The sequence below is a fragment of the Ursus americanus genome, chromosome 14 (assembly GCF_024610735.1).
Source record: "Ursus americanus isolate L20-20 chromosome 14, mUrsAme1.1.p, whole genome shotgun sequence".
NCBI classification, from domain to species: domain Eukaryota; kingdom Metazoa; phylum Chordata; class Mammalia; order Carnivora; family Ursidae; genus Ursus; species Ursus americanus.
In genome coordinates this window covers 55,141,460-55,166,569 of record NC_142140.1, presented here as the reverse complement: position 1 = coordinate 55,166,569, position 25,110 = coordinate 55,141,460, and the positions used below count along the sequence as shown (strand labels likewise).

The window sequence follows — 25,110 nt, the reverse complement described above, 5'->3', positions numbered from 1 at the left end:
GTAGTAATGATGAAATTATTATTTAAATTAAAAATACATTAAAGAGTAAATGATTATGACTTATGTGAATGACTCAGCACATTGTCCCACAGTAAAGGCTCAATAAATGGGAACTAAAATTATTTTTCCAATGGTCTGGCATCCTATTCACAAATGGAAGTTAACATAGGTGATTTCTTAAATCATTTTTGTTGCCCCCAAATGGGCATCACTGAAACTAGGTGGGGTTTTCTTCTTTATCCCAGGTGTTGTTGCATTTATATCTTATGCTTCTATTGGTCCCATCATCGACAAGAGCTTTGTGTCTGAGGAAAACCTAACGACAAAGGAAAAGTTGCATAATTTCTACCTGAACTCCAAGGTGGTGAGTGGTACAATGGGATCCAGAAAGAACACCTCGCTGTCCATGTCCATTAATTTCACATTTCAGCATGAAAAGGTGTGTGAGAACCAGGTGACTCTATTACATCTGCAGGGATTTTGTAATTAAATGGGAATGTTTCTTTTTTTTTCTTCCTTATCCATCTGTCTATTTTTTGTATTATGTTATGTTAGTCACAATACAGTACTTCATTAGTTTCTGATGTAGTGTTCCATGAGTCATTGTTTGTGTATAACACCCATTGCTCATTTCCATGCTGATGAATTCACAGGTTGGAAGTCTGTAAAAATGAAATTGATTCTACATCAAAACCTTATGTACTGTATGCTGGCTAACTGAACATAATTTTAAAAAATGAAATCAATTCTCATTCATCTGGGAGACATGGTGTTAGAAAGTCCAAAATAAGCCAAGGGTGTGATATGGTTTCCTGAGAAACTGGGGTACCCCTGAGCTGTATTAAGGACATAACTTCAGAATCAGCCCCTCAAATGTCTCCCAATGTCCTGGACAGGTCTGACTTGTCAAACTGCTCCAAATGAAACTGGTCAGGGTTTAAGAAGGCACCATTCCAGACCAGCATGTGAGATGAGTGATAGTCCTTAGGTGTTTTTGAAGTGCTTCTTAATTGCTGTAACAAGGCATCATACCAAGCACATTCCAATAGAAAAGTTTTCTGGGTTTTAGAATTTTGCCAAAATTAAAAATGATTCTGTCTTCTTCAAATGGGTTGTTTGCTATGTTAATAATTACCCCAGAACTTGGAAACTTAAAGTGATACGAATTTATTATCTCACTCTGTTTTTGGGGGTCAGGAATCTGGGAGTGGCTTAGTTGGGTGGCTCTGGCTCACGGTTTCTCATAAGTTTGCTGTCAAGAGGTTGGCTGGGGCTTGTCACCAGCAGGCTTCACTGAGGCTAAAGGGTTTGTTTTCAAGGTGGTTCCCCCATGTAGCTGTTGGCAAGAGGCTTCTGTTCTTGCCATGTGGGGCTCTCTGAGATCTGCTTCAGTGTTCTCATGGAATGGCAGCTGGCTTCCATGAGTGCTCCAAGTGAGACTGCACCAAAGGAAGTGGATTTAGACTTGACATTTTGAAGGGCGTGCCAAAGAATTGATGGGCACATTTTAAACCACTACAGGGAGAGTTGGAGATGAATATTCTGGGTTCAAGTCCCAGCTCCCTTCCCACTCACTAGTTAGGCAAATTACCCAGCCTTCTATGCTGAGCTCAGCCCAGATGCTACTGGTAATAACAATGTGCCTTAGGGGTTGATGTGTGGGATAAATGAATGCATGTGTATATAGCCATTAAAATAGTGCCTGACATCAGCAAATGGTGGTGGGAAAATTGGATATCTGTGTGCCAAAGAACAAAGGGGGACCCTTACACCATACACAACATGAATACAAGATGGATCAAAGACATAAATGTAAGACCTAAAACTATCAAACTCCTAGAAGAAAACATAGTGGAAAACCTCCATTACCTTGAACTTGGCAAGAGTTTCTCAGTTATGACACCAGAAGAGCAGGAAACAAAAGTAGAATAGACAAATGGATGACATTAAACTAAAAACTTCTGTGCATCAAAGGACACAGTCAATGGAGTGAAAAGGCAACCCGTAAAATGGGAGAAAATACTTGCTACGGGATTAGTACTCAGAATACATAAAGAATGTGTACAATTCAACAACAGCAACAAAATAACTTGATTTTTTAAAAAAGAGCAAAGGATTTAATACATATTTCTCAAAAGATGACATACATGGCTAAGAAGCACATGTAAAAAAAAAAAAGAAGCACATGTAAAGATGCTGAAGGTCACTAACCATTAGGTAAATGTAAATCAAAACCACAATGACATATCACCTCACATCCATTATTATGGCTACTATAAAAACAAAACAAATTAGGGTGAGGATAAAGAGAAATTGGAACAACTGTGAACTGTTGGTAGGTATTAAATGTGCAACCACTATGGAAAATAGTACGGTCGTTCCTCAAAAACTTCAACCTAGTATTACAATATGAAATAATATCAAATAGTATTTAGCTTTAAAAAAATGAGTACTGGTTGTTATATGTAAGTAATGAATCACTAAATTCAACATCTGAAACAAATTTTACCACATATGTTAAATAACTAGAATTTAAATAAAAACCTTGAAAAATAAAGAAATACAATTTTGATATATGCTACAACATGGATAATCCTTGAAGACATTATGCTAAGTGAAATATGCCAGACACAGAAAGACAAATACTGTAATCTTCCATTTTGTATGAGGTCCCCGGAGTAGTCAAGTTCATAGAAACAGAAAGTGGAAGGGTATTTGACAGGAGCTGCAGGGAGAGAATGAGTTATTTTAATGGGTATAGAGTTTCAGTTCTGGAGATGGATTGCACAACAATGTGAATATACTTGACCCTATGTGCTGTCCACTCAAAAATGGTTAGGATGGGAAATTTTATGTTATGCAATTTTTGCTATAATAAAAGCTTTTTTAAAAAGTCTGTTGCATAGTAAACATTCCCAAGCGTTAGATACCATTGCTCTCTGGACTCAACTGTTGTTGATTTTTTTTTTATTATGTTCAGTTAGCAATCATATATTACATCATTAGTTTTTGATGTAGTGTTCAATGATTCATTAGTTACATAAAATAATGAATGCTCATCACAACACATGCCCTCCTTAATACCCATCACCCAGCTACCCCATCCCCCCACACCCCTCCCTTCTTAAACCCTCAGTTTGTTTCCTAGAGGCTATGGACTCTCGTGGTTTGTCTTCCACTCTGGTTTCTTCCCCTTCACATTCAGTTTTCCCTCCCTTCCCCTATGGTCCTCCATGCTATTCCTTATGGTTCACATATGAGTGAAACCACATGAAAATTGTCTTTCTCTGCTTGATTTATTTCACTTAGCATAATCTCCTCCAGTTCCTTATTACTCAGCCATCAGAGAGGATGATTACTCAGTTCACAGTTGCTCCAATTTCTCTTTATCCTCACCCTATTTTGTTTTGTTTTTATAGTAGCCATACTAACGGATGTGAGGTGATATGTCATTGTGGTTTTGATTTACATTTACCTAATGGTTAGTGACTTTCAGCATCTTTACATGTGCTTCTTTTTTTTTTACATGTGCTTCTTAGCCATGTATGTCATCTTTTGAGAAATATGTATTCAAATCCTTTGCTCTTTTTTTTTATTAATAATGATTTTTTATTATATTATGTTAGTCACCATACAGTACATCCCCGGTTTTCGATGTAAGGCTCGATGATTCATTAGTTGTGTATAACACCCAGTGCACCATGCAATATGTACAATCTTTGCTCTTTTTAAGGGAAAGGATGGTGTATTTTTTTCAAATGCTTTTTCTCCATCATTGAGAAGATCATATGGTTCTTGTTTTTCTTTTATTAATGTGATCTATCACATTGATTGATTTGTGAATGTTAAACCACCCTTGGATCCGAGGAATAAATCCTACCTGGGCGTGATGGATAATCCTTTAATGAACATGGATGTCAAAATACTCAACAAGATCCTAGCAAATAGGATCCAACAGTACATTGAATGATTTTTTAAAAAATGCAATAGATGAGAATTTCAGGACACAAGAGGTGGTGAGCATTCAGAATATTTTTTACTGCCTTTTATTTCCTATCAAAGATATTGCTAAGCAATATTCAAACACCATTTACCCTTTCCCCAGCTCTTAGCTGAAGATAGGATTCTTTTTTCTTACAAACAGCCTTAGACCTGGATTAAGGAAAGAAACAGACTTTTGTCTCCATCATAAACAAACTTTGGGCATGACTGAGTGACTGTGTGAAAGCATTCTGGCCTTGTTTATACCTACCGCCACTGGGGCCCATTATAGTTAAGCTGTTCACTTGTAGCAGCTTCAATGGGCAAGTCCTTCTATGCTTCAAATCAGAGAACAGTGAAACAACACTTTTGTGCATGTACTGTATTTTGGGGTGTGAGCATTACTTAGGTTCTCTGTCTCTATCCCCCAACACATGCATCTGGGACAGTAACAGAACTTACACCATAAGCCTATGTGGATGTCAATCGAGTTATTCCGTGCCGAGTCTACAGCTTGGTGCCTGCATATGGAGATATCCGTCAGTGCTATCGGTGTCTGTGATGAGGACAATTGCAAGGGAGAAAAGAACTACTAGTTGGGAATTCAACAGATATATTCTCTTCTCCCAGAAATCACATTGCCTTGACATAAAAAATGATCTCCTTTTTCCTTCCTCTTCTCATTTACCTTACAAATCAGAGAAACAGTCAAGTAGGATGGTTAATATTTATGGCTCTGAAGTCAGAACTCCAGGACTGGAATCCCATCTCCTTGATTATCACCAGGGTCCAATTGTCAGTTTCCTCCTGAGTAAAAGGAGTATAGGAATATCTACCTCACAAGGGTTTTGGAAGGGGTAAATGAGGTAATAGATGCAAAATGCCTAGTGTATTTTGGAATATGAGCAACAATCAATAAATGTTAGTTGTTCTATGACTGGACTAAGACAATGTGGTTATTCTCCAGATGAAGAGAGAAAATGAGCAGTCCGTCTGTGTCTACTGGCAAGGGTCGTCTTGGTCTAATGAAGGCTGTCAAGTCATTTCCTCAGATGAAAATCAAACCCTTTGCAGCTGCAACCACCTCTCCAGCTTTGCCATCCTCATGGCATCCACCAAACTAAAGGTAACCTCTACTTCTGTAAGTAAACTTACCTCCATTGAATGGAACATTATCGAGTTCCATTAAAAAGAGGATTGATTGCATTCTGACATTGAATGGAGAGAGGTTTTATTATTTTTTTTGGCTTAATATTTCCCTTTTTTTATAATAATATTTTTTATCATATTATGTTAGTCACCGTACAGTACATCCCTGGTTTTTGATGTAAAGTTCCATGATTCATTAGTTGCGTATAACACCAGCTGTGATCACAAAGACAGCATGGTACTGGTGCAAAAACAGACACATAGACCAATGGAACAGAATAGAGAACCCAGAAATGGACCCTCGGCTCTTTGGGCAACTAATCTTTGATAAAGCTGGAGAGACGTTTTAAAGCAAGCCCTCTGTTCATGAAAGGCTCTTGACATTTTCAGTGGAAATCACTAGAATGTTGACCTGGGAGTGCAAGCCATTTACTGCTTCTCACAGTTTTCTGTTCTACAGAACCATGGGGCAGGGTGCTTATTTATAATGCAGATTCTTGGCTCCATCCTCAAGAGATCTGGATTCTGAAAAACCTGGAGTGGAGGTCAGGGATCTGCATTTTACAAGGGGATTCATAACCTAGACAAATATTTGTCGAGCATCTAGGACAGTCAGGCAGATTCTAAGTGTGTGGAAGATACCCACTGCCTCTGCGAATGGGAACATAGTAAGTAATGGACCTCAAGATAAGTGAATTGTATTGTATGTTATAAGCTTCCCTCTGATATGGGAAAGTGACAGCAGGAACAGCTCTGTGCTCCCTCAACACAGAGGGAAAGAATGTCAAACATCTCCTGAATAACTCCTTACCTTTACATCGATCATACATTGAACTGATAATACTTGGAAGCTACTGGGTTAAGGAAAAAATATTAATAAAATTATTTTCAAATTTCTCTTTACATTTTTAATGGGGCTAGTAGAATATGTAAAATTCCCTCATAGGATGTATTTTTTTAAAAAAAAACACTTTTTTGAGATATCCTTGACATGTAAAAATTGTATATATTTAAGGTGAACAACTCGGTGTTTTGGTGTATGTGTATGCATTGTGACAAGATCTTCGCAGTCAAGCTACAGAGCTTACCCATCATATTCTCTGCTTCTGTGACTTTGACTCTTTTAGATTCTGCATATATGTGAGATCATGCAGTATGGCTTGTTTCCCTCAGCCTGATGTTCTCAGGGTTCATCCACGTTGTCGCAAATGGCAGGATTTCCTTCTTTTTTAAGGCTGGGTAACATTCCATTGTATATATACACCACAGTGTCTTCGTCATCCATCCATCGATGGATATCTAGGTTGCTTCCACATCTTGGCTATTGTGAATGATGCTCCTGTGATATTTCTATGGGACCACGCCGGTCTGGTGGTTTCAGTTTTCCAACAGCCCTGTGTGGAAAATGCTCTTCATGCCTCTATTAGTTTGCCAGGGGTGCGATGACAGTGTTCCATAGACTGGGTGGCTTAAACAACAGAAATTTATTTTATTGCAGATCTAGAATCTGGAAGTCCAAGTTCAAGGTGTAGGTAGGAATGTTTTTCTGAGGCTTTTCTCTTTGGCTGGTACATGGCCTCCATCTCCCTGTGTCCTCACATGGTCCTCCCTCTCTACCTATTTCCAAATTTCTTGTAAGGACACTGGGACTATTGGATCAGGGCCCACCGTAACGACGTCATGTAGCTCAGTTAACCCCGTCTCCAAATACAGTCATATTTTGAGGTCCCCGGGATTAGGCCTTCCACATTTTAATTTGTGGGCGGGGGACACAACCAGCCTGTAATACTGCCTCCATTTTAAATATGGGGACACCAGATCTCAGAGAGTTAAAGTCATTTGTTTGAGGGACAGACCTGAGACACCCATCAGGCACATAACGACATAACTGGAAACTGTAACAGATTCCTTCTTTCGTGGCTCATAGGTGGATCCTGTGCTGACCATGATCACATATGTGGGGTTGAGCCTCTCTCTGCTGTGCCTCTTCCTGGCAGCCCTCACCTTCCTCCTGTGCCAACCCATCCAGAACACCAGCACCTCCCTCCACCTGCAGCTCTCCATCTGCCTCTTCCTGGCCCACCTGCTCTTCCTCACAGGCATTGACCAGACAGAGCCCAAGGTAGGAGAACTAGCTGAGACTCACTTTTCTGTGAACATTTCCAGTGGCTTTGCCACTACGCTCCCAAAGCCCAAGTAAGGGTAGCTGGATGTAGGAAGAGGGAAGGAAGGTCTAACAATCTGGGTGGACAGTTCAACCCCCATTGCCAACAGTTGCCCTTTTTGTGTTGTCAGTAGTGGGTCTTGAGGAATGAGGGTTAGAAGGGAGTTCCCTGGCTATGAAATGGTGAAAATCACATATCTATCAAACTAATTTATTTCAACATGGCAAACCTGAAGCTCAAGCAGAGGAACTAACTCGCCTGAAATCATATAATAGGTTTTGTGAGCTTTTAGATAAAAACCTGAATGTCCTTCACTCGATGCAGGGCACACAGTTTTAGACCAGCACATTCCAGCAGACTTTCCTGTGAGGATGAAAATGTTCTCTATTGAGCACTTTAATATGGTAACCACTGGCCACATATGGCTACTGAGCACTTGACATGTGGCTAGTGTGACTGAGCAACTGTCTTTTAAATTTTGTTTAATTTTAATTAATTTTTGTGTAAAGAGCCCCATGAATGTCTCCTTTTTTTTCAGCACTTCTTTTTTATATAATAATTTTTAATTATGTTATGTTAGTCACCATACAGTATATCCTTAGTTTTTGATGTAGTGTTCCATGATTCATTATTTGCGTATAACACCCAGTGCACCATGCAATATGTGCCCTTCTTAATACCCATCACTGCCCTATCCCAATCCCCCAACCCCCTCCCCTCTGAAGCCCTCAGTTTGTTTCCCAGAGTCCATAGTCTTTCATGGTTCATTCCCCCTTCTGTTTACCCCCCCTTCCTTCTTCCCGTCCTTCTCCTACCAGTCTTCCTGCTATTTCTTATGTTCCATAAGTAAGTGAAACCATATGATAATTGTCTTTCTCTGCTTGACTTATTTCACTTAGCATAATCTCCTCCAGTCCCATCCATGTTGCTGCAAATGTTGGGTAATCGTTCTTTCTGATGGCTGAGTAATATTCCATTGTATATATGGACCACATCTTCTTAATCCAGTCATCTGTTGAAGGGCATCTCAGTTCCTTCCACAATTTGGCTATTGTGGACAATGCTGCTATGAACATTGGGGTGCACATGGCCCTTCTCTTCACTACATCTGTATCTTTGGGGTAAATACCCAGTAGTGCAATTGCTGGATCATAGGGTAGCTCAATTTTTAACTTTTTAAGGGACCTCCACATCACCAAGAAATTATTGAAAAACAAAGCTGGGGGCATCACGTTGCCGGATTTCAAGCTGTACTACAAAGCTGTGATCACAAAGACAGCATGATACTGGCACAAAAACAGACACATAGACCAATGGAACAGAATGGAGAACCCAGAAATGGACCCTCGGCTCTTTGGGCAACTAATCTTTGGCAAAGCAGGAAAAAACATCCAGTGGAAAAAAGACAGTCTCTTCAATAAATGGTGCTGGGAAAATTGGACAGCTCTATGCAAAAGAATGAAACTTGACCACTCTCTCACACCATACACAAAGATACTCCAAATGGATGAAAGACCTCGATATGAGACAGGAATCCATGAAAATCCTAGAGCAGAACATAGGCAGCAACCTCTTTGACATCGGCCACAGCAAATTTTTTCATGACACATCTCCCAAGGCAAGAGAAACAAAAGAAAAAATGAACTTGTGAGACTTCATCAAGATTAAAAACTCCTGATGGGTATTAAGGAGGGCACGTATTGCATGGTGCACTGGGTGTTATACGCAAGTAATGAATCATGGAACTTTACATCAAAAACTAGGGATGTACTGTATGGTGACTAACATAATATAATAAAAAAATATTACTAATAAAAAAAAGATAAAAAGCTTCTGCACAGCCAGGGAAATAGTCAAAAAAACTAAGAGGCAGCCCACGGAATGGGAGAAGATATTTGCAAATGACAATACAGATAAAAAAATAAAAAAAAAGACTGGTATCTAAGATCTACAAAGAACTTCTCAAACTCAATACATGAGAAACAAATAAACAAATCAAAAAATGGGCAGAAGATATGAACAGACACTTTTCCAATGAAGACATACAAATGTCTAACAAACACATGAAGAAATGTTCAAAATCATTAGCCATCAGGGAAATTCAAATCAAAACCACATTGAGATACTGCCTTACGCCAGTTAGAATGGCAAAAATTGACAAGGCAAGAAACAACAAATGTTGGAGAGGATGTGGAGAAAGGGATCCCTCTTACACTGTTGGTGGGAATGCAAGTTGGTATAGCCCATGAATGTTTCCTAATTACAAGGTTGACTATGAGATCTGTAGACACCAAGCTCGAGATATCCCAGTTCAAGCAGAGATAGCTAATTTTCCCATTTACATAAAAGTTTTATTTAGGCCCCGGGGTGGATTGGATGATACCCACCCACACTGGTGAGTGTGATCTTCTTTACTCAGTCTCCTGACTCAAATGCTAATTCATAATTCCTGAAACACCCTCACAGACACACCCAGAAATGATGTTTTACATGTTATCTGGGCATTCCTTAGCTCAGTCTAGTTGACACATAAAATTAGGCATCACACCTGCCCAAAGGGCAAGGGACATGGACTATCCATTTCCAACACTGGTCTGTCATGGATCTGAGGACTGTTCCCAGAGCATTCATTCCTCTGCATTACTGGCCTGCTCCACACGTGGGGTAAGGATGGGGTCGGTGAAAGCTCCACAAAAGTGTGTTGCCCCCAGGCATATAGTCACAGGTGTTAGAATTAAAAATGCAGGCCAACATCCAGGAAATGCTAAGTGCTAAGGACATGACGAGGTACAGACCACATTCCTCACTCTTGTCTCCCCTCCAGGTGCTGTGCTCCATCATCGCAGGGCTGCTGCACTACCTCTACCTGGCCTCCTTCACCTGGATGCTCCTTGAAGGGCTGCATCTCTTCCTCACCGTTAGGAATCTCAAAGTGGCCAACTACACCAGTGCAGGCAAATTCAAGAAGAAGTTCGTGTACCCTTTAGGCTATGGGATTCCAGCTCTCACTGTGGCTGTGTCTGCAATAGTAGGACCCCAAAACTATGGATCACATACTCAGTAAGCATGATGTGCGCCTTTATGGTAGAAGTGGTGTCGTGGCTGATACATGATCTGAAATAAAAAAACACTTCAGTCCATTTCCTTTTGTGAATTATACTTCACAAAACCAGTCCCATTTTAACAGAATCCTATTTTCTTAGGAATTCCTAGAGCAATGGTTCTCAGCATGTTTGGAGTTGGATCCTTTTGAGACTTTTGGTGAAATCCTGGACCTATTTCCCCAAATAGGGAAATGTACCTCTCAGACAAATGTACTTACACATAAAAATTTGAATACAACTTCAGGACTTTCGGGACAAAAATGTGTACTTAGGAAATTCAGAGATGGAAAAGCCCACCTGTGGCCTCTGTGCATGAGAGATAGTGCATATTATGTCTCATCCTCCCCATGATCCTGTGGGGTCAGCATCTCATACACAGGACATCTTGATCTTAGTGCATCTAAGAAACATTCTTACAGTCTCAGTTAAAAGGAGAGTAAGTCAGAATTCCTCACTAAAGGAATTTCTGCATCACTGAAGAAGTTTGCAAAGCTCTGCAAAGTTAGCTAAAGACGTTAGTATTTTGGCAATGGGGCTTTGGTTAGGGAGTAGACGTGCATGTGCTAAAACAACAATAAAGGTGTCTCTCTTGAAAGAAAAAAGATGTCCTGTCTCCAGCCAGAACCCTATGTCCTGCCAGAATGATTCCGGAGATCTCATGGTAGCATAGATCAGGGGTTGGCAAACTTTCTATAAAGGGCCAAATGTTAACTGCTTCTGTCTCTGTGGGCCATATGGTCTTTGTGGCAATTACTCAATGTTGCCCTTGTGGTGGGAAAGCGGCCAATTCATAGACCACATGTAAATGGATGGATGTGGCTATGTTTCAATAAAACTTTATTTACAGAAACAAGGAGTGGACTGGGTTTGGCTTCTGGGCCATCCTTTGTAACACTTAGAATAGAATTTAAGTGTGGGAGCTTTTCTGCTCACTGAGTGTTGGCAATTGCTTATTACATGTACTAGTTTTATGCTGCCAGGTCTTTCTTCAGAATAATTTATACTCTCTTTGCCAACATAAGGCATGACATAGTAAAAAGTGTTTGGGCAACAGGGTACTTGGTACATGGACTATGCTTAGTTAATGTTGGTAGATTTTCTTGCTGTGGTTAAATTACTACTTTTACTCTCTTTCTGATAGCATTATTTTGGGGTATGATTTATTGAGCTTTACCTCTTTGCCAGGAACCATACTCAAAAACTATATACACATTATCTCATTGATCTTTTCTACAAGATCTATATGAGGAAAACGGCCGAAGTCTGATGAAAGAAATCAAAGAAGATTCAAATAAATGGAGAGATAGACCATGTTCATGGATAGGAAGATTCAATATTGTCAAGAAGTCAGTCAGTTCCTCCCAACTTGATGTATAGATTCAATGGATTCGAATTCACAATCCCAAAAAATTATTTTGTAGATAATGATAAACTGATTCTAATGTTTATATAGAGAAGCAAAAGATCCTGAATAGCTAACACAATATTGAAAGAGAGAAACAAAGTCAGAGGACTGACCCTCCCTGACTTCAAGTCTTGGCATATAGCCACTGTAATCATTTAATCTTTTCAGTACTTCTGTCTGCCCCCACTTTACACTTAAGGAAACTGAGGCTTTGAGCATACAGCTTCTATCAGATGAGAACCCATGTCTGATTGTATCTAAAATCTAGGTTCTGAACTAAATGGTTCCCAGCACTGGTTTGATCTTGCTACAGGAGTTTGAATTCAAGCTCTCTGCCCTCTGAGAAATAGGCAGCTCATGCATATACTTTTTTCTCAACAGCTGCTGGCTCAAGCTCGATAAAGGGTTCATCTGGAGTTTCATGGGGCCAGTGGCAGTCATTATCTTGGTGAGTGACTAGTGATTGTTATTTATGGGTGTGCCTGCCCTGGGTTGGCCAAGCATGGAGTGTGTTTCTTTCTGCAAAGATGGAAATGAAGTGAAGGTAAGAAAATAGAGCCTAATGTGATTAACTCCTCTTCCTGGAAGTACTGTCTTCATATGTTTTTCCCTTGTTCCATTATGATTCACTTGTTGTTTTGATGTAATATAACTCTGCTAGGTATTCCTCTAAAAATCCCATGTTTGTTCATTCAACAAATATTTAGCAAGTATCTACTCCGCACAGAGTGACATGTTCTCCTCTTTGCCAGCAACTTCCTAATCACATCCGTTGTCCTGATATAGACACTAATAGTAATCTTTCACTTTCAAGGTGTCTTGAATTGAAGGATACATTATATAGTCACCCTAATCAAGCACCAAGTGCCACAGGTACGCATACACACAATCAGCTGTATCAAAGACCAGAGCATATGCGCATAGCATCCTATGAAGCCTGTATCTTTTGGAAAAAGATACTTAGGTCCACCTCAAGTTAGGTTGCATTGCATGGCCTCAAAATAAAATTCCAAGTCAATATTTCATTTTGTGTCCACAGATAAACTTGGTGTTTTACATCCAAATTCTGTGGATTTTGAGAAGCAAACTTTCATCCCTCAATAAAGAAGTTTCTACCATTCAGAACACCAGGTAAGAAGGTCCCAAAATCAGTGGTATCTACAGATTCTTCCTACGGGACTACTTTTCTTTGTGCCTGGGAAAGAAAACCCTATACAAAAATCTGATATAACATTTCATGGTACTGGATAAAGGGTGTGTGAGGTACAACTTCTAGAAGTAAAAATTATAATTTTCAGGTAGCTTACTGTACTCCTTGATCGCTTTATTCGACAAATATTCATTGAATGCCTCTTTTGTGTAGCACACTCTTCATATGAAATTCATGCCAAGAGTATCAACATTATCCTCCCTTCCCCACCCCACGAGTCCACCCACTTCTGGGAACTCCATTATCCTTGGCTGGTGATGCTCAGTTCTTACTGTGCTGAACTAAATGATTAAAAATAATGAAAAGCACAACTAACATTAACTAGGAACTTAGTAGATATTTGGAATTTAGCAATATTCGTTTACTGAATGCTCATAACTCCAATCTATGTGGTGGGCATGACTACCATCCCCCGTTGATAAGAAGAGCAAATGCTTATTTTACCCTAGAGTAGCAAAAATCTTGCATTGGTGAGTCACGTGGAAAAAATTTAAAGGAATATCTTTCCAATTTCAGACACTGGCTTTGATCTCATCTACTTACCAGACCAATCTGACATCTCTTCGCCTTAGTGTTTTCCATCCTGGAGGGTCACGGCCTCACCCTTCTTGGCATTTCTTCATCCCTCTACATGGGTTGGATGAGGGCAGGCTCACACCCCTGTGTGCATGCATGCACACACACACACACACACACACACACACACACACACGTCAGCTCTCCCAGACAGGTGGCACTAACAACCCCATTCTGTTTTATAAAACACAATTGTCATTTGAAGAAACACAACAGCATGTTATATTCTGAAGTCATGATAGCATCATCAACACATTTCCAATACAAATTTCTAGAAGGCACTTCCACACATTTTCCAATAGAGCCAGGTAAAAGACTTGCAGATAAATCACTTCCAAGAATAGGAGAAAGCATTATTCTCAGAAGCAACCATTGAAAACATAGATTCTTCTTCATCTTTGAGTCGTATGACTGCATAGGTCACTTAGCACATGAGGTAGATGTGAAGTTAAAATCAGGTAATGTGGGCCAAGCATTTAGCACAGTGCCCAGCACGTAGTGACGAATGATACTTATTATAGCTCCTGTTCCTTTTCAGAGTCATGACATTTAAAGCCATTGCTCAGCTATTTATCCTGGGCTGTTCTTGGGGCCTTGGCCTTTTTATGGTTGAAGAGGTCGGGAAGGCGATTGGATCAGTCATTGCATACACATTCACCATCATCAATGTCCTGCAGGGTGTTTTGCTCTTTGTGGTACACTGTCTCCTTAATCGCCAGGTAAGGGTAATTATTTTGTCTTCACCAGCCAACTCCCAAAGTCTTATTGAATGGTTGTTCCCATTCTCACCCTTCTCTGACCTTGTATATTTGTATTTGGGGTTGCCTTCATTCTGAAAGGAGGGTTTAGGTACTGCTTGGGTATGCTATGTGCTCTGCATTTCACTGGCACCTGACTAACCTTCACATTCCAACCTATCTCTTAAGAGTGTGCTTCTGTCAGCTGGGGATGACATATCAAAATACCATAGACTGTGTAGCTTGGGCAACAGAAATTTCTCATATAATTCTCATATAATTCTATAAATCTGAGTTTAGGGTGCATGTGCAGTTGGGTTCTGATGAGAGCTCTGTTCCCTTTTGCATGTGACCACCTCTTGCTCTGCCCTTACATGGGAGAGAGGAGAGAGCTTTTATGCCTCTTCTTATTAGGACACTAATCCTATTGGATCAGGGCTCAACCCTTATGACCTCATTTAACCTTAATCACTTCTATAAAGGTCATCATATCTTCAAAGACAGTCATACTAGAAAGTTAGGGCTTTAACATGTGAATTTTGAGGAGGCATAGTTCAGTCCATAGCAGAGCATGTATCAGTCAGAATAGGGGAGATTATGCTGCAGTAACCTATAGCCACCACCCCCTAATTTCAGTGGTTTATAACAATAAAGGTTTATTTCCTGCTCATACTACACAGCCATGGCTTGATCTACATTGTCTTCACTCTAGGATAAAGGCTGAATGACGAGCAGCCCTTACTTAGAACACTGGTATTCTCGTGGCAAAGGGAAGGGAGAGCCTGGCAACGTGTAGCTTAATTAGCTCTCTCTCATTGGGTGGAGCAAGTTCCTTGTCCATCCCTGAGTTCACCAGAAAGAGGATATATAAGTCTTTTATAGTGAGGTGCACTTTAAGGAGGGACACTGGAATATTTGGCTTACTCTGCCAAAAACAGAGAGACTGTAGCTCTAATGTCAGGTTATCCACTGAGTAGGTTGCTGTGTGACCTTGGGAAGCCTTCTTACTGTCTCTGAGTCTCAATATTCTCACCTGTGTTCATGGCAATATCTGCCTCACAGGGTTGAGAATTAAAGAGATACTGCGGGGGGGGTGTAAGATAGCATCAGAATAGAGGACCTCATTCCATCTGGTCCCTCAAAGTTAGATGGATATCTATCAAAGCATTCTGAACACATATGAATTCAACCCGAGAAGTAAGAAGTTTTATCTGGATCTCTACAAGCAGAAAAATGACTACTTTTTGCAAGGTAGGAGGTGTAGAACCTTGAATCTTTGGGGGAAATATCAGAAGATAAATGGAGGGGGGAGGGGGCCTCCATAAGCCAGCCCCTGGAAAGTGATACAACACCGGAGCAAAAAATAGGGACCCTTAGAAATCTGTTCAAATGAGAGACATCTCTTTCTGCAAAGGACACAGGGTATGAATAGGGCAGAATTCTAGGTGGATCATTGTGGTCTCGGAATTCCAGGAGACTCAGAAAGTAGGGGGGAGGCTGACGAATAGAGCGCCCAAGCAGTGGATCAGGGAGACTGGTTATAGTCAGTGAGCCCAGAAGGGACTCTCAGCTCCGGTCACCATAAACCACCAGCTGGCCCGTAGGGAAACCGCTCTCTGTCTGACCACCCTGAAAAGGACTAGAAGGTGTGGACTATTTAACTTCCCAGGGAAGATATAAAACAGCTTACACCCATGACTGGGCAACAGCTCTCAGGGCAGTATGACCCACAAAAGAATACTGGGGAGGCACCCAGCCATGAACTGGAAGCCACGGAAGAGGGTGCACGCATGAGCCCATGGTCACTGGCAATTGCAAAGTCACAAAATGCAGAGATGCTCATGGATCCCTGGAACTCCCCCAGGACAGTTGCAGTGGGCAAGAACCACGGGATTCAGCAGTTTGGTGCACCCCCTCGCCCATGACTGAACAACAGCTCTTAGGGTAGTGTGACCCCTGAAAGGACACTGGGGAGGCACCCAGCCATGACCTGAGAGCTGCAGAAAGGATGCACGTGGGAGCCCACAGCTACTAGCAATTGCAAAGTCACAAAGTGCAGAGACACTCTAGGGTCCCCAGAACTCCCCTGGGAGAGTTGCAGAGGGCAGAAATAGTGAGAGTCTGTGGAGTTTGGTACACACAGACGTGGAGACAGTTTGACCTGGAGAGTTTATTGAAGAAAGGGGACTGCGACCTTGCAGCTCTGAGCCAGAGATTCCAGCACAGCCATATTTTTTTTATTTTTATTTTTTTATAATAATTTTTTACTATGTTATGTTAGTCACCCAACAGTATATCCTTAGTTTTTGATGTAATGTTCCATGATTCATTATTTGCGCATAACACCCAGTGCACCATGCAATATGTACCCTCCTTAATACCCATCACCGGCCTATCCCAATCCCCCACCCCTCTCCCCTCTGAAGCCCTCAGTTTGTTTCCCAGAGTCCACAGTCTCTCATGGTTCATTCCCCCTCCTGCACAGCCATATTTGCTCTGACCCTCTAAACAGAAGCAGAAAGCTGCCAGGGAACAAAAGCCACACAGTTGACCAGCTCACATTAAGCCCATCCCCTTGAGAAGGGGTGGGGCACTCCATCCAGGTAAAGACACCTGAGAAGTCAAACAGCAAGTCCCTCCCCCAGAAAACAAACTGGAAGAACAGGTGAATGATAAGCTTATTTCCCACAGGACTGTAAAACTCCAGCAACAGGGGAAAAATAATATAGGGAGCTCTAGGTTTTCCCTCACAATTTGTTTATACCTCAGGCTAAAATTTTACATTTCTTTTTTGTTTCTTTTCTTTTTCTTTCGTTCTTTCTTTTTTTTAAATAATATTTCTTTATTATGTTAGTCACCACACAGTACATCCCTAGTTTTTGATGTGAAGTTCCATGATTCATTACTTGCGTATAACACCCAGTGCACCATGCAATACATGCCCTCCTTCATACCCACCGCCAGCCTATCCCATTCCCCCAACCCCCTCCCCTCTGAAGCCCTCAGTTTGCCTCCCAGAGTCCACAGTCTCTCATGGTTCATTCCCCTTTCTGTTTACCCCCCGCTTTCTTCTTCCCTTTCTTCTCCTACCGGTCCTCCTACTTCTTATGTTCCATAAATGAGTGAAACCATATGATAATTGTCTTTCTCTGCTTGACTTATTTTGCTTAGCATTATCTCCTCCAGTCCCGTCCATGTTGCAGCAAATGTTGAGAAATCATTCCTTTTGATGGCTGAGTAATATTCCATTGTATATATGGACCACATCTTCTTAATCCAGTCATCTGTTGAAGGGCATCTCGGCTCCACCTGCTCTTTTGAGGACAATTTGTGTGGAACCAGAAAAGGCCCCAAATCACCAAGGAATTGTTGAAAAGGAAAAACAAAGCTGGGGGCATCACAATGCCAGATTTCAAGCTGTACTACAAAGCTGTGATCACAAAGACAGCATGGTACTGGCACAAAACCAGACACATAGACCAATGGAACAGAATAGAGAACCCAGAAATGGACCCTCGGCTCTTTGGGCAACTAATCTTTGACAAAGCAGGAAAAAACATCCAGTGGAATAAAGACAGTCTCTTCAATAAATGGTGCTGGGAAAATTGGACAGCCATATACAGAAGAATGAAAGCCGGCCATTTCCTTACACCATACACAAAGACAAACTCAAAATGGATGAAAAACCTCAATGTGAGACAGGAATCCATGATAATCCTAGAGTAGAGCATAAGCAGTATCCTCTTTGCCATCAGCCACAGCAACTTCTTTCAAGACACATCTCCAAAGGCAAGGGAAACAAAAGCAAAAATGAACTTTTGGGACTTCATCGAGATAAAACCTCAGAGGAAATAGTCAACAAAACTAAAGGCAACCCACGGAATGGGAGAAGACATTTGCAAATGACAGTTCAGATAAGGGGCTGGTATCCAAGATCTATAAAGAACTTCTCAAACTCAACACCCAAAAAACAAATAATCCAGTCAAGAAATGGCAGAAGACATGAACAGACACTTCTCCAAAGAAGACATACAAACGGCCAACGGACATGAAAAAATGCTCCACATCACTTGCCATCAGGGAAATACAAATCAAAACCACAATGAGATACCACCTTACACCAGTTAGAATAACTAAAATTAACAAGACGGGAAACAACAACTGTTGGAGAGGATGTGGAGAAAGGGTAACCCTCTTACACTGTTGTTGGGAATGCAAGTTGGTACAGCCACTTTGGAAAACAGTATGGAGGTTCCTCAAGAAGTTAGAAATAGAGCTACCCTACGACCCAGGAATTGCACTACTAGGTATTTACCCCCAAAGATACAGATGTAGTGAAAAGAAGAGCACATGCACCCCAATGTTCATAGTAGCAATATCCACAATAGCTGGACTGTGGAAGGAGCTGAGATATCCTTTAACAGAAGAATGGATAAAGAAGATGTGGTCCATATATACAATGGAATATTATTCAGCCATCAGAAAGGATGAATACCCACCATTTGCATCAACATGGATGGAACTGGAGGGGATTACGCTAAATGAAATAAGTCAGGCAGAAAAAGACAATTATCATATGGTTTCACTCATATGTGGAACATAAGGAATAGTGTGGAGGACCATAGGAGAAGGGAAGGAAAGCTGAATGGGAAGAAATCAGAGAGGGAGACAAACCATGAGAGACTCTGTACTCCGGGAAACAACTGAGGGTTACAGAGGGAAGGGGGGGTGGGGAATGGGCTTACCAGGTGATGGGTATTAAGGAGGGCACATGTTGGGATGAGCACCGGTTGTTATATGCAACTAATGAATCATTGAACACTACATCATAAACTAATTATGTACTATATGCTGGCTAAATGAACATACTAATAAAAAAATAGAAATAAAATAAAAAAAGTTAAAAAAGAAAAAAAAGAGATATCATGATATGAATCTCCTAGCGCAGTCCTTGGCACACATTAAGTTCTTGTAAGGGTCATCATCTTGTATTTTGACTCCTTTTAGAATATTGGAAACAGTTTTCCTGGCTTTTCTCCCTTTGCTATTGAGCAGAACTACCAGCGATTAAGATGCCAGTGGCAGAGAGTATCATAACACTTCATTTATTTCTCTTTCATCTCCTAGTGTTTTAATTGTTGGTATTTCTCACACCCTGAAGTAAAGTACAACTTAAGCGTCTTGGTGAAATAATGTTGAATATTACATATTAAAATATCTTTTTAAAACATGCTAAGCAGGTTTCAGGAAGGAATCCATGCAATCACAGGGAGTGGTTCAGCATAGTGGTTAGTGTCAGGGCTCTGGTGTGAGAATGATGAGGTGCTGAATGCTGGCTGTAGGATCTTAGACAAGTCCATTTAATTTCAACAGCTTCAGCTTCTTTATCTTTAATTGGGGGTAACAGAAGAACTTTCGTCATTTGGTTTATGTAAGGATGAAATGATATATTATGTAAAATAAAGTGTATTGAAGATTGTTAGTATTCAATAAATGTTGACTTTCATTGTTATAATCACCACCACAAGCACCATCACCTGCACTGTCATCACTGTCATCATGACCATCATCACTTCCGTGATCACCACCATCACCTTCACCATCCTCCTCCTCCTCATTGTCAGGATCATCATTACCACCACCACCCTATAGACTCTATAGAGACTTCGTGATGCCCCACATTTCGTAAATACATTTTCTAGAATGAAGAATTCGAATTTTATTTTTTAAAAATATTGTATTTATTTGACAGAGAAAGACACAGTGAGAGAGGGAACACAAGCGGGGGGAGTGGGAGAGGGAGAAGCAGGCTTCCCGCTGAGCAGGGAGCCGGATGCGGTGCTCAATCCCAGGACCCTGGGATCATGACCTGAGCCAAAGGCAGAAGCTTAACGACTGAGCCACCCAGGTGCCCCAGAAGTTGAATTTTAAAATGAACCAAGAAGAGGATGTCCAAGACTATACAGAAAACCAATGAGAGGGTGGTCATGGGGTTTGGCATGTGAATCTCTAGCCTCCTATTCAGGGTCTTTTCTCCCTAAGCAAGCTCCTGATGTGACACAAACCTCTATATTCCTCAGGTGCGAATGGAATACAAGAAGTGGTTTACTGGAATCTGGAAAGGGGTTGAAACTGAAAGTATTGAGGTAACGCGCTCTACAACCCAAACCAAAATGGTAAGACCAGCTTCTCTGCAATGCCGTGTACTGGCTGAACCCAACCTCTTGTACTGCCAGGAGTTTCCTGGTCCCTTGATCTGAAGAAAAAGAGAAATTGCATTACTTCCTCCATTATGCTGGTGGTTTCTGGTTTTTGAGACCAAAACCAGAGGAACTCTTTTCTTTTGTCTTTTCTTTTTCCCTTCCCTTTCTTCCCTTCCCTTCCTTCCCTTCCCTCCTTTCCTTCCCTTCCCTACTTACCTTCCCTTCCCTTTCCATCCCTTCCCTTTCCCTTCCCTTCTTTTCCTTTCCCTTCCTTTCCCTTATCTTCCCCCTTCTTCCTCCCTTCCTTGTTCTTCCTCTCTCTCCTTCCTTCCTTTCTCTCCTTCTCTCTCTCCAGTCTTTCCATGAATATTCAAATGATATTTATTCAAAAAATTTAAATTTATTTAACAATGTTCATTTAACAAAAATTTACTGAGTATTCAGTATGTGCCAGACACTTTTTTTAGTTGCTGGGGAAACAGTGAGGATACACTGACAAAAATCCTTGCCCTCACAGAACTAATGTTCTGGTAGGGGGGGCAACAATAAACCCCCAAACATGGATTATACAGTATTTCACAAAGTGATGTGGGCTATGGAAAAATACAGAGCAGCAAAGAGAAATCAGGACTCATGAGGTAGGGGGAGTTTGGTTTCCAGTAAGGTGACCACGGTGACAGTCTTTCACCATCTATCATCACCTTCTATTTTAATTCTCTGCATCATGTGCCTCTCTGTATGATATCTGTCTTACTCTGAAAAAAATGAAAGTGTTTACCTTTGGTCAATCTCTGCCCCCTGTAAGTTTTAGTGCTGTGGTTACTATCATTTTCCTTCTACCTAGGGCAATGCCTGGCCCACAGAAGATGCTCACTTAACTTGTCGAGTGTCTAAGATCCTTGTTAATAGATGAGGATGCAGGCTGGGAAAGTCCACATGGTTGGCCCGAAGCTACTCAGCTGGATACCGGGGTTCAGACTCAGGTCTGTTTTCCTCTGAAAGTTGACAGCTTTCCTTGGTTGTCACCAGAGTTGTTTGTCACTCCAGATTGTCAACAACTTTTGGGACCAGCTTCCTGGGACATGCACTTTCAGACCGAGGACAATTCTGTTTACTGGCTGCTGACTGTGTCCTAACAGTATATGCCACTTGTTCACCCCTTGGCTGAAACCGCCAGCAGTCAAAGGATATGTCAACCTGAACTGTGTCAAAGAACTGTCCCAACACATGTGGTCTCCAAAAACGTGTTGCATAGTGGAATCCATTGCATGGACTCTGGGGTTCACCAGATTTGAGTTTGAATCTTGATCCTTTCAGGTTCCAGCTGGTAGATGCTGGGCAAGTATGTGAGCCTCCCTGAGACTCCATTCATTCATCAATGAAATGTCTGATTGACTGAGGAACAAAACAATGTACATGAAAGCACTTTGCTCTACTCTGAACCATGTCAACACTACTTGTATTAATACCAAATTATCAAGAGTCAGCTATATCGAAGGCCACAAACAGTAATCCTATCCCCTTATCTTTGGACACCAACGTCTACGTGGCTCAGCTGGTGTAGCGTCCCACTCTTGGTTTCAACTCAGATCATGATCTCAGGGTGGTGAGATTGAGCCCTGCATTGGGCTCCGTGCTGTGTATGGAATTTGCTTGAGATTCTCTCTCTCCCTCTCTCTGTACCCCTCCCACAACTTGCTCTCACACTCTCTCTCTGAAAAATTAAATATGTAAAAATGAACAACAAAAGGATATTCAACCTTACAGTCTTCACTGACCCTCTGTAGCATTTAGTGATCCCTCACTGTTTGAAAGGAGCCAACATGCCTGAGTTCAAGTCCCGACTCCACCACTTCCAGGCTGCATGAGCCTGTTCTAACCACTTAGTGTCTCTGAGCCTCAGGACTTCATCTGTACAATGAGGATGGTGATAGTATCTGTCTCATCATGAGAAGAAAGCGAGGCCATATGTGTTAAGAACTTCGAATGCTGCTTGGCACACAGTAAACAAACACCCTGTAAATGTTTGTGAAAAGATCAGATAAATAAAAAGACCATCATAGATGGTGTTGGGGGGAGGAAAGGCTCTAGAGTCAGAGATTAGGATCTCTTTACTGAGCTTTGGACCTTAGAGAGATTCTGGCTTGTCATTTCCTGAGGTGTTAATTTCTCTTCGGCTTGTTCTACATATTATCTCCCCCAAATAGGAGGAACCAGGGACATCATCAGAAGTCTTTCGCAGAAGAGACACGGCTTCCGTGCAACCACAGCCTCAGACTCCTGTCTCTGCCTTTTGGCTAAGAGCAGAAAACTGAGCTGCTTCTGGACAGAGCCCCCTGTGGTCACACGTGGATCAGACAAATGCCACCATCTGTATCTTCCTCCTGAAAGCAGCTGAGGCCTTTCTCTATTTTGGCTTCTAGCTCCATGGAAAAGGGTCGTGGGGAGACCTCTGAGACCCATACCCAGTATTGTATATCACATGCCAATAAATGCTCAAAGAATAATTTTTAATAATGAAGAAAATAAGGGGATTTTCTTCTTCCAGGTATCCCTACCTTGCCCGGGATTTATTAGCCAACATCTAGATTCACCCGGCAGGTTTCTCTCTCTGTGCATTTTGTGCTCCTGAAAATTTTGCAAACTCGACATTTTCAGAATTCAATAACTCCCATGTGAACTAATATAAACAGGGGGATTGCATTCTTGTGATGCAAAATTCCACCACCATCCCACTCAGGAGCGCATTATCAACAGGAAGGGTCTTGTGCTCAGGAGACCAGCACCATCTCCTTTGCTTGATGACTTTCAAACCTACTCATTTATTGGGTTAATTTTGTTTTCTTAGTGTCATCTGGAATATGTTTTTGTGGAAATGCTCCCAAACCAACAGTGTGAAGATCACAGTAGTTGTTTGGCCTTGTGTGTTTTAATATTTCTAATTTCTTTTTCAAAGTAATTGGATTCTAGGACTGTTTTTCAGCATTAGAATTAATAAATGTATAGGTAACTTTCTTATCAGATGGTGTTTTAAAACCAATTTTACATGATAACATCAGAAAACGAAAATATAGCAGCCAAGAGTCTCCATGATTCATTTGAAGAGATTTTGTGTGCTGTTTCTAGGTGATAGACCGAAGACTGTGTCTCTTTACTGCTTAATCAGTTCAAATGTCTCTTCTACATGGCAGAGATGCAACCAGAGTGTATGATTCACTCCACCTGCTGGCCTTAAATATTGTCATTCCTTTTGAATGGTTAAAATTTTGGGAGATTCACACAGTGTCAAAGGCGTGCCTACAGTGTGAATTTTTATATCGTGCAATTTCAAATTTGCACAAATAAAGCTTCCAGGAAATGCAACCTTCCTAAGCAGTTGACAAATCCTTGCACTTAAGCCCCACAAGTGTTCTGCTGTTTTCGTGTCCCAGTTGCAAGAATAGGATAAACCAGCCAAATGTTCTAGGTGCTGCGTGTTTGGACCTCTCTACTCAATATTTTTCCTCCCTCCCGACACAAAGTATGCTGTCTTTCTCTTTACTGCCTCTCTCACCCCTTTGCTTTAAGAACTAGCTTCTACGTCCTTCAAGAGCCTTTTCTTCTTCTAGTTCTCAGAAATCCATCTCCCCTACTTGCTCTATTATCATCCATATGACTTGACTTACCCTGTATTTTGTAGGCTGTTGCACACATGATGTGTGTGCTTATAAATCATGCCTGCTTGGATCATAAACTTCTGGAAGGCCAGAATGATAAATGTTTTTTTTTTAATATTTTATTTATTTATTCGACAAAGATAGAGACAGCCAGCGAGAGAGGGAACACAAGCAGGGGGAGTGGGAGAGGAAGAAGCAGGCTCATAGCGGAGGAGCCTGATGTGGGGCTCGATCCCATAACGCCAGGATCATGCCCTGAGCCGAAGGCAGACGCTTAACCGCTGTGCCACCCAGGCGCCCCTGGATGATAAATGTTTTAATGATAAATTTAAAAGGTGATAAGTGAAATGTTCCTTGCCTCCACTTAAAGCATTACTTCTCAAGGCCCACACTGTTGAATTTTGGGCTGGATAATTCTTGGTTGTAGGCGGATATCCTCCACATTGTGGGATGTTGAGCAGCATCCCTGGCCTCTACCAGCTCTCAGTAACCGCCCCACCCCACACACCCATTGCAGCAATCAAAAATGTCTCCAGACATTGCCACCTGGGAATAGAAATGATCCCGTTGAGAATTACCAGTCTAGGCATTAGTTCATAGGGAACAGGCAACTGCTGAAGAAGTCCTTTGTGTTCAACCAGCTGTTCCAGGAAATGAATAATCGACCAGAAACAAGAATGTGGTTGCTAGGTGCCTACTCTGTACTCAGAGGTGGTAATATATGTGGGGAATGCCTCTTTTGTTGTCTGCCCAGCTTTTCTTTCCTGGGAACTGCCCACCCCACTGAGGCAGAAGCCATTCACCAAAACCCACTTCTGCTTCTATGCAACATGCACTTTTGCTTAGAAGAGCCCATGCTTGGGTTAGTGCCCCAGAGAAGAGGAAATAAAACTAAGGGTCTCCAAGCTGGGAGTTCGTAAGATT

At 41.4% G+C, this 25,110-nt stretch overlaps 1 protein-coding gene across 1 annotated transcript in view; it reads left to right on the top strand.

Annotated features, from left to right (window-relative positions):
- LOC123777648 (adhesion G protein-coupled receptor E4-like) overlaps positions 1–24,844 on the top strand; it is a 51,723-nt gene extending 26,879 nt beyond the window's left edge. The window contains exons 7-15 of the mRNA XM_045774419.2: positions 246–439; positions 4,949–5,107; positions 7,058–7,252; positions 10,120–10,355; positions 12,186–12,252; positions 12,844–12,935; positions 14,129–14,309; positions 20,408–20,503; positions 22,738–24,844. Of these exons, the coding sequence (XP_045630375.2) occupies positions 246–439; positions 4,949–5,107; positions 7,058–7,252; positions 10,120–10,355; positions 12,186–12,252; positions 12,844–12,935; positions 14,129–14,309; positions 20,408–20,503; positions 22,738–22,845 (1,328 nt within the window). The 3' untranslated portion in view covers positions 22,846–24,844. The remainder of the gene's footprint in view (positions 1–245; positions 440–4,948; positions 5,108–7,057; positions 7,253–10,119; positions 10,356–12,185; positions 12,253–12,843; positions 12,936–14,128; positions 14,310–20,407; positions 20,504–22,737) is intronic.
- The last annotated feature ends 266 nt before the right edge of the window (positions 24,845–25,110 follow it).